Source organism: Rhincodon typus, chromosome 35 (assembly GCF_021869965.1).
Source record: "Rhincodon typus isolate 14 chromosome 35, sRhiTyp1.1, whole genome shotgun sequence".
In the NCBI taxonomy this organism is placed as follows: Eukaryota; Metazoa; Chordata; class Chondrichthyes; order Orectolobiformes; family Rhincodontidae; genus Rhincodon; species Rhincodon typus.
The window spans coordinates 22,024,198-22,033,906 of record NC_063366.1 but is presented as its reverse complement, the minus strand read 5'-3'; the positions used below and the strand labels follow the sequence as shown (position 1 = coordinate 22,033,906).

The 9,709-nt window shown below is 42.4% G+C and overlaps 1 protein-coding gene across 1 annotated transcript in view; it reads left to right on the top strand.

The window, feature by feature from the left end:
* Window positions 1-9,709, top strand: part of LOC109932013 (cytochrome P450 2B19-like) — a 104,798-nt gene that overhangs the window by 85,840 nt on the left and 9,249 nt on the right. Inside the window, exons 12-15 of the mRNA XM_048616683.1 lie at window positions 1,391-1,551; window positions 5,507-5,680; window positions 7,111-7,252; window positions 9,350-9,537. Coding sequence (XP_048472640.1) covers window positions 1,391-1,551; window positions 5,507-5,680; window positions 7,111-7,252; window positions 9,350-9,537 — 665 coding nt within the window. The remainder of the gene's footprint in view (window positions 1-1,390; window positions 1,552-5,506; window positions 5,681-7,110; window positions 7,253-9,349; window positions 9,538-9,709) is intronic.

Here is a 9,709-nt window from a genome sequence, read left to right as displayed (position 1 = left end):
AAGTCCTGGAAGTGAGCCATGGCTGGAGTGGGAGCAGAGAGAGCACGAGCCGAGTCCCAGAAGCGAGCTAGGGCCAGTGGGAGGAGAGAGCGCGCAGGTCGAGTCCTGGAAGCGAGCTACAGCCAGAGGGAGCAGAGAGAGCACGTGTTGAATCCCGGAAACAACCTATGGACAGAGGGAGGAGAGAGAGCATGGGCCAAGTTCTGGAAGCGAGCCGTGGCTGGAGTGGAAGCAGATCAAGCACAGGCCGAGCTGGGAGCTGAGTTGCAGCTGGAGCCAGGAACAGGAGCAGAACGAGCGTGGGCTGGCCGGAAGGACAAGTCCTGGAGTCCGGGCCAGAGGCCAATGCGTGGCGGCAGTGTGGCCTTGTGTTCTAAAGGCTGGCAGGCACAGACTCAGTGAAATGGACTATAGCTTCATTACTTTAAAGATACCTTTTATTCTCATTCTGGACTTTTAAATTCTGTATTCCTTTGCTAGTCAAATTTTTTAATTCTATTTGCAACGACACTTAACATATCTGTACCTAGGTACCCTGTACCTAAGATGGCACCGAGAAGTAACATTACAAACTTTTCACTGCACTCATTCCAGTGCATGTGACAATAAAGGATATTACATTCTAATCTAGTCCAGAGCCGATCCTGAGAGGAGCTAACCAATGTTCCTGTTGTTGGTCTAATTGAGAAGTCTGTGTTGTTAACAGTAATGTCTACTTAATCCAAAGTACAGTATGAGATCTTACAAAAGGCCCTTGTGTAATTCAGATTGAGTGTAACGAGCTATTAATTATTATGTAGTGCATTCTTCTGTTCATCAAGACTGTTGAAGACTTTGGTGGGTACCTTTCCTCACCTGGTATCAGTAACTTCGAGTCATACCGACAGGAAGGATTGGTGCTAGTGAATTGATCCAAGGCATCTCAAATGATGCTGGTGGATACAGCCACTATAAATACCACATTAATAGTACTGGAATTTGAAAACATATCTTTTCTCATTAATGACAACAAGGTGCAGGGCTGGATGAACACAGCAGGCCAAGCAGCATCATAGGAGCAGAGTTGTCTCGGATTCTCCAGCATCTGCAGTTCCTACTATCCCTTTTCTCATTAATGTTCTGAATTAGAAGTAGTGAGGTATCTTTCCGAGTTTCCAGCCAGTTACCTCTGTCCAAAATATGTACTTGCGTGTGTATGGTACCTATTTATGCATCTAATTGTATGTGTGTATATCAACGAAAAAATGGATGAGTAGGTAATAAATGGAGAATAATTATATAAAGAAATATGAAAGGGGCAAGTTTGGAAACATTAACTTGAACTCAGATTCATGTAAATCTCTGCAATTGACTGATATCATGTCCCCACTCTGCAACTTCATGTTTTCAGGTCAGCCATTTGACACGGACGTTATAACAAACTTTGCCACAGCCAATGTCATCTGCTCCATAGTATTTGGAGACAGGTTCGATTATGAGGACAAGACATTTCTCAACATAGGAAACATGGTCCATGAAAGCTTTCGACTACTTGGCAGCCCCATGGTCCAGGTAACTTCAGTATCTGACAACTATGAGAGTAACATCATTTAGAAATTGCATTAACCATTGGATATTGATCAGAAAGGGTAGGGTGTCTCAAACGTTTGAACAACAGGTTGAAGCTAGCTGCTCCTTGCTGTTGCTGTGCAGTAACAACAAAAATAGTGTTCGTAATGAGTTGGATGTTGCTGTCAAGCCAAAAAGATATTCTGTCTGTCACACAAATGAATATTGAGGTAGCTGACTTTCATTTCCTGTGTGATGCTAGGTATGTAGGCCATTCCTCCACTAGACTGGAGGGTTGTACCCATACAGTGTATCCTTTCACTGCTCACAATAAGCAAGGTTATGACTGTGTGAGTTCTGAAGAAGGGTCACTGGACTCAAAACGTTAACTCTAATTTCCTCCACAGATCCAGCCAGACCTACTAAGTTTCTCCAGCAATTTCTGTTTTTGTTACTGACTGTGTCCAAGCAACCTGCACTTGCAGAACTTGCAACATTTGCTGGATAATTCTGAGTGTACAAAGAATTATAGTGATAAGCAATTTAAGATCGTTAGTCAGGCTGATAGTATGGTGCACTTATGTGTATTGGAAGCTGCATATGTTAATACACAGGACCTTGTTCTTTACAGACAGAAAGAACATGTCCTTGCAATGTGTCTGTTTCAATTCAACAAAACAATTTGTTTCTCAGCTTTAAACAATCAGAGTTTCATGGTTTACAATTTAAATGAAGCTTGGCTTTTAATGTCAATAATTATTAGCTGGTGAATTCTCCATGACAATACCTCTACCAATCCATTTGACAACCAGTCAGCACCTTCCTCTCACCGTTGGTTTTCCTTGTAAGTTGCTATTCTTGTGAAATGTCCTGATGCGGCCAAAAAGCTTCAATATGATAGAACAAAGAACAAAAGAGAAGTACAGCACAGGAACAGGCCTTTTGGCACTCCAAGCCAATCACCATGCCCTAACTAATCTAAACAAAACCTTATGCCTTTACTCAGTCCATATCCCTCTATTCCCTCTCTATTCATGAAACCATCCAGATGCCTCTTAAATGTCACCAACGTGCCTACTTCCACCACCTCTTCCGGCAGTGTATTTCAGGCTCCTACCACTCTCTGCGTGAAAAACTTTCCTTGCATATCTTCCTTAAACAGTCCTCCTTTCACCTTGAACCTGTGCCCCCTTGTAATTGAAACTTCAATCCTGGGAAAAAGCCTCCAACTATCTACCCTATCTATGCGTCTCATAATTTTGTAGACCTCTGTCAGATCTCCTCTCAGCCACTGTCTTTCCAGTGAAAACAATCCTAGCCTTTTTAACCTTTCCTCATAGCCAATACCCTCGAGACTGGGCAACATCCTGGTGAACCTTCTCTGCACTCTTTCCAAAGCTTCTGGTAATGTGGCAACCAAAATTCACACAATACTCCAAATGCAGCCTAAAAAGGGTTTTATATAGCGGCAACATGGTTTGCTAACTCTTGTACTCCATGCCCTGGCTGATATAGGCAAGCATGCGATATGCCTTCTGAACCACCTTGGCCACCTATGTTGCCACTTTTAGGGGGCTGTGGACCTGCATGCCCAGATCCATGTGTATGTTAGTGTTCCTAAGGGTTCTGCCATTTGCAGTATAATTCATACTTAAATTTGATGCTTCAAAATGCATCACCTCGCATTTGTCTGGATTAAATTCCATCTGCCATTTCTGTGCCCAAGTCGCCAATCTATCTATATCCTGTTGTATCCTTTCACAATCATCAGCAAGATCAGCAACTCCACAAAGCTTCGTGTTGTCTGCAAACTTACTAATCAGATCACCTACATTTTCCTCCAGATCACTTATATATACTACAACCAACAGGGGACCTAAGATTGATCTCTGTGGAACACCATCAGTTACCGGTCTCCATTCTGAAAAAAACCTCTCCACTACCCTCTGTCTTCTATGACCATGCCAGTTTTGAATCCATCTAGCCAGCCCACCCCAAATCCTATGTGATTTTAGCTTTTATAGCAATCTGCCATGCCAGACTTTAGCAAATGCCTTATTAAAGTCCATATAAACTACATCCACAGGCCTTCCCTCATCAATTATCTTTGCCAACTCTTCCAAAAAAATTCAATTAAGTTGGTGAGACTTGACCTTCCTGTACAAAACCATGCTGCCTGTCACTAACTCGTCCACTTACTTCAAAATGGGCAGATATCTTGTCCCTCAGTATCTTCCCTAAGAGCTTCCCCACCGTAGTTGTCAGGTTCACTGGATTATCCCTGGTTCCTTTCTTAATCTACCAAACTCCTCTCATTGGACTGAAAGATAACTATCCTCACATAGAGTGATACAGACAAGGCCCTTCAGCCCAACAAATCTGTACCACCAAAACATTGGTACTGCCAGTAGACCATGAGAGCCCCTAAAACACCGACATAGTTAGATGCTCCAGACGGCAGCACACACTATAACGCCTCCATCGATTACAGTTGGAGCCAGTTTTGTGCCCTGAATGTAAAGAGAGAGAGATTTCCTTGTCCATTTGTATTGAAAAAAAAAAGCAGCTCACTTGAAGTGCAGCTGACATCTGTGGCTGCCAGCTTCACTCACAGTGGCTAAAGCCAAATAGCCTCCATCAGAAAGCTGTAGTTTTGAGGCGTGCTCTAAAGTTTACATGAAACTATTTGTTGAGCAGCATCAATTGAATTCTGTGCTGCTGGAGATGATGGCCTAACCCTGCATTGGATGAATGTATACTGTAGTTACGTTTGAATGAATCTCCTTAAAATACACCACAGTGTGATTCCATTTTCTTCTCAAGCCATTGGAGGAGAAAGGCAGGTCGGAGAATAATGGGTGGTCAGTCTGTCTGTTTAGAGGATATTATTTCTTGTTTCTATTTTCCTACAAATTAGTGCTGTGTGATGCTAAAAGGGAAGGTTTAATAATTTACCATGGAGCTTAGTCTCTGAAATTACTTGCAAGAAACTATCAATTTTTAAAAAAAAAACATAAAAGGAAAAGTAAATTACATTACACTACTCAAGAGTAATTGGAATCATCTCAATATAAACATCAGAAAGAAAGATTCATCCCTTTTAGCCCAGCAATAAACTTACAGAAGCTCAAACCTTAGTGAACTGTCATCCCTGTCTCTATGCTAAAGCTTCCAGCTCAACTGGCATGGCTGTAATTGTTTCATTTTGGTAAATTCCAGTACACTCACATGATGCTACTTTCTTCAGCTAAAGATCATCTCTTAGACCATAAAAGCAATTGTTCACTTATTGATTAACATGAATTCCTTAAACTCAAGTCTTCAATAGGCTTGTCTTTCTCTCTCCAACCCTCACAGTATCCTGCTTCTGGAACATTTTTCTCATTGACTTCCGAGTAATTCAGGACTTCACCTCACTCCAAATAGCAGCACCTGTGTGGTCAAGAGCCTCTTTCCCCATGCATGAACCTGCTTCTGGCCCCTTCTCTCTCTCGCTGGATCATAAAATCAAGTCAGCAAATACCTCAGCAATTATCTCCCCAGGTGTCTTGCTGTTCATTTAGCTGAAACCACATGATTTTGTGTAAATGATGTTTTGAGCTCAATGTTCAAAATCACCTTCTGACTTACAAGAAAAAAGTCAAACCTTCACAGAACTGAAAACAAAAATCCATATTTCCGCCATTTGAGGCCAAAATTTCTCAATAATAATAAAAAACTATCTTATGAATCTTCACAACAATGAGTGATATCCTATTTAAAGTATGTGGGTTAAAAATTTCATTAAAAGGATAAATGTAATTCAATATTGTAATGTTCCCTCAGATGAAATTATTGTTAAGTGTGTTTTAACACCTCTTGTTCTCTCCCATGTCAATGTCTTTCTTGGAAGTTATGATCTCTTACACATACCAAATTATTTTGCCAGTAAGTACCAGTTTACCGCAATGTTTGGCAGGTGTACAATGCTTATCCATTTCTGAGGTTTCTACCTGGAAGCCACAAAGAGATCTGCAAGCAATTTGAGATGTTGAAGACATGTTTGATGGAGATCATCAAAGGTAAACAACAGGAGCTGAATGAGAATGACATCAGGAGCTTCATTGACACTTACACTGTGAAACAGCAAGAGGTATGATCATCAGATACTCTACAAATTAGAAAGATACAATTCCAATGGCAGTCAGCAACAATCTCAGTGGACAGGAGTCCCACCTCTGAGTCAGAAGCTCAGGTCACACTGCAGGGACTTGAGCAGATAGTCCAGGTCATTACTGAGAAAATGCCACACTATCTACCTGCTGCTATGTAGATTGGATGATAAAGCTTCATTTCATCTCTCGGGTGGATTGCAACAAAAAACCCCATTGCAATATTTTGAAGAGGAGCAAGAATGTTCTGTCCAATATTTACCACTCGACAATATAATGAAAATCAGAGCATAATGTATTAGCTAGCCATTACCACATTCCTAATTGTGAGATCTTGTTATGCACAAATTGACGCTAATGTTTCCTGCTGAGGGGCCTGGGAGTCCTCATCCATGAATCACAAAAACTAGCATCTAAGTTTAGTGGGTAATAGGGAAGGCAAATGGAATGTTTGCCTTTATTTCAAAGGGAATGGAGCAGGGAGGCTTTGATAAAACTGATTTCTCTGATCACAGCTAGAATAGACCTTGTAAAGAAATGATACATTGGCATTATAGGCAGTTCAGAAAGGTATCACCAGACAGATACCAGGTATGGAGGGATTATATTATGAGGTGTGTTTGAGTACATTGGTCCTGCACTTTTTGGAATATAGAAGAATGAGAGATGACATTAATTGAAGCATAAAATATTCTTAGAGGACTTGATAGAATAGATGAGGAAAGATTGTTTCCTCCTGTGGGAGAGTCTAGGACCAGGCAACGTAAACTCGGAACAGGAGGTTGCATATTTAAGGCAGAGATGAGGAGGAGTTTCTTCTCTCAGATGGCTGTAGAGTTTGGGTTATTAAGTCTATTCAACACTGAGATAGACAGAGTTTTAGTCACTAAGGGTATCAAAGGTGATGAGGAAAATGCAGGAAAATAGATCTGAGGGATACCAGATTAGCCATGATCTCATTAAATCGTGGAGTACACTTGATGTTGTGGGGACGGGGGGAGGCTGAAAGGCCTACTTCTGCTCTAATGTCTTATGGTCTTATTATAGGCTACACTTGACAAGTACTTTATGAGCTGTAAAGTGCTTTGGAATGTTCTGAGCTTGTGAAAGGTGCTATATAAATGCAAGTCTTCTTTTCAGGTTGACACAATCTCAAACCTTTTGACAATCTGCACAAACAGCACAATAGTACAAGAGATTATTATACAGTCTAAATCTCTCAACTTCCAGGGTATCAGCATCTGGGACTGCAGCAGTAATTTAAACTGCAGAATAAAATGGAGTTGACATTAAATTTCACTCACAGATTAATGGTGCCTGAGAGAATGGTAAAAATACAGATCAGAAACAAATAGAAACAGGGTATTGACTATTATGATCTCATTCTGTGATCCTCCAATTCCCTTTCAAGGAGGCGGGAAACCCAAACACATACTTCCATGAAAAGAACTTAGTGATCACAACGAGTGATCTGTTCATTGCCGGAATGGGAACTGCTGCCACCACCATTCGCTGGGCACTTTATATCATGATGAAATACCCAGAGATTCAGGGTAAGGAAGAACACAAATATTCCTTTCATTTTTCCAGCTCTATTGGACATTTCCTTGTCTGCAGCACACTCTGGTGTGTTGATTGACAATGGCTCCCTGCTCCTTCCCACTCACTCAACATAGGGATGGAACCTTTCTCTGCTCAGGCCGGTGTCTGAAATACGCAAAAAGTCTGATTTCTGATGTTCTTATTTCTGTTGAAATAATGACATACTCAACAGGAAAGTACAAGGGTATTGTGGTACATTATGATACTGGGTGTATAGACCAGGCTTGTGTTCGCTTGAGTTGTGGAAGATTAATGGTTAATAACTGAATAATGATTGGGCAGTAAGGTGGCACAATGGTTAATGCTGCCTCATAGCTCCAGAGACCTGAGTTCAATTCGCATGTTCTCCCTATGTTGGCATGGGTTTGCTCCCACAGTCCAAAGATATGCAGGATTGGCATGGATTAGCTCCGCTGAATTGCCCTGTGTTGTCCAGGGATTTGTAGGCTAGAGGGATTAGCCATGGGTAATACAGGGCTGTCGGGATGGTATGGCTCTGAGTGGGATGCTCTTCAGAGGGTTGGCATAGATTCAATGGGACAATGACCTCTATCTGTAGGGATTCCAAGGTTCCAGGATCAAGTCGGGATGCTTAATGTGATTACAAGGTTTGATTGGATCGATAAATCAAAACGTCCTTTTGGTGAAGTTTGGTGATGGGGTAGGAGGTGGGGTCGTAGGGGGAGAGATCAGAATAATAAAGCGTAACCTTAAAATTAGAGCGAGGCATTCAGGGGTAATGTTTGACAGCTCTTCTTCACACAACTGCTAGTGAAAATCATAGAATCATAGAATCCCTACAGTGTGGAAACAGGCTATTCGGCTCAACAAGTCCACACCGACCCTCCGAACAGCATCCCACCCTGACTCATTCCCCTACCCCTGCATTTCCCCATGTCTAATCCAAACATCCCTGGACACTACAGGCAATTTAGGATAGCCAATCCACGTAGCCTGCACATCCTTGGACTGTGGGAGGAAACCAGAGCACCTGGAGGAAGCCCACACGGACACTGGGAGAATGTGCAAACTCCATACAGACAGTCGCCTGAGGGTGGAATTGAACTCGGGTCCCTGGTGCTGTGAGGCAGCAGTGCTAACCATTGAATCTGGACCTTGCATCCCTACTCCAAAATTTGTTAACATTGGGAGTCAATTGAAAATTTCAAAATAGAGTTTGCTGGATTTTTGTTAGCTTAAGAATTCTGGAACAGAAATGGGTGGACAAAATTAAGATACAGATCAGACATGATTGAATTGAATAGTAGAAGAAGGCTAAAGGGCTGAATGGCTGTTTCTGCCTTTCTATAGGGCTGTTTCGGTCTGACTGGGCTGAAGTAAATTATTCTCCTAGTGGAAGAAAAACAAACATACAAATTCTGGACTGTCATAACTGCTCACTGATCATCAGTGAAAAAGAAAGGACGGAGCTTGAAGTATCTCAGTTCTGACCTTTCATAATGGACAGTTACCATTCGACAGATTCCTGGCCAGAGCTTTACAGGAACCTAGGCCCAGGGCTCTCTCAGTGTGGACAGGAGTAGAATATAACCAGTGATAACTAAAAAGCCACATGGCATTGATAACTCACTGCTGTCTCACTAACTACCTCAACATCCATTGGCTTGCTGGACAATCCCGAACGAATTCACCCCAGCAGCAGCCCAAACCCCAGCCTTCTCATCCAGCTCCTGTAACTGAGTTGATCTTTTAGAGCGATCTCCAGTAGAACCCAGAATAGCTCAGCGAGAGACATGGCTCAGAGGCTCCAACATTAATCCGTTAGATGCGCTGTACAGTTGCATTGAACTGAACAACTTCAGACCCACCAGGAGTATTGTTTTCCTCTTTGTTGTAGAATCTGCATTGTACTATATAAACTTTTCTTTTTGGGTAGTAGCACAGAAAGGGAGGTGTGGCACAGGCTACCGTTGTGCCCTCCCCTCAGTGTTCAGTACGTGAGTGTAAGAGCCTTCAGATGCGGCACCACCAATTTCGCATTACCTCCAAGCCACACTTCCACCCACTTCAGCCTTTCTGTGTTTTAGGGAAAGTTCAGGAAGAAATTGACCGAGTGATTGGATCAGAGCGATCTCCCAGGATGGAGGACAGGAAGTATATGCCCTACACTGATGCTGTTATCCACGAGGTCCAGAGGTTTGCGAACATCGCCCCCTTGGGCATCCCACGATCGACGACCGTGGACATCAATTTCCAAGGATATTTCATCCCAAAGGTAGGTAGATGCAAATCCGTCACAAATTAGGGCTTGAGAGAGATAGTGGGGCCTGCCGATGCTGGAGAATCTGAGATAACAAGATGTAGAGCTGGATGAACACAGCAGGCCAAGCAGCATCAGAGGAGCAGGAAAGCTGACGTTTTGGGTCTAGACCCTTCTTCAGAAAAGT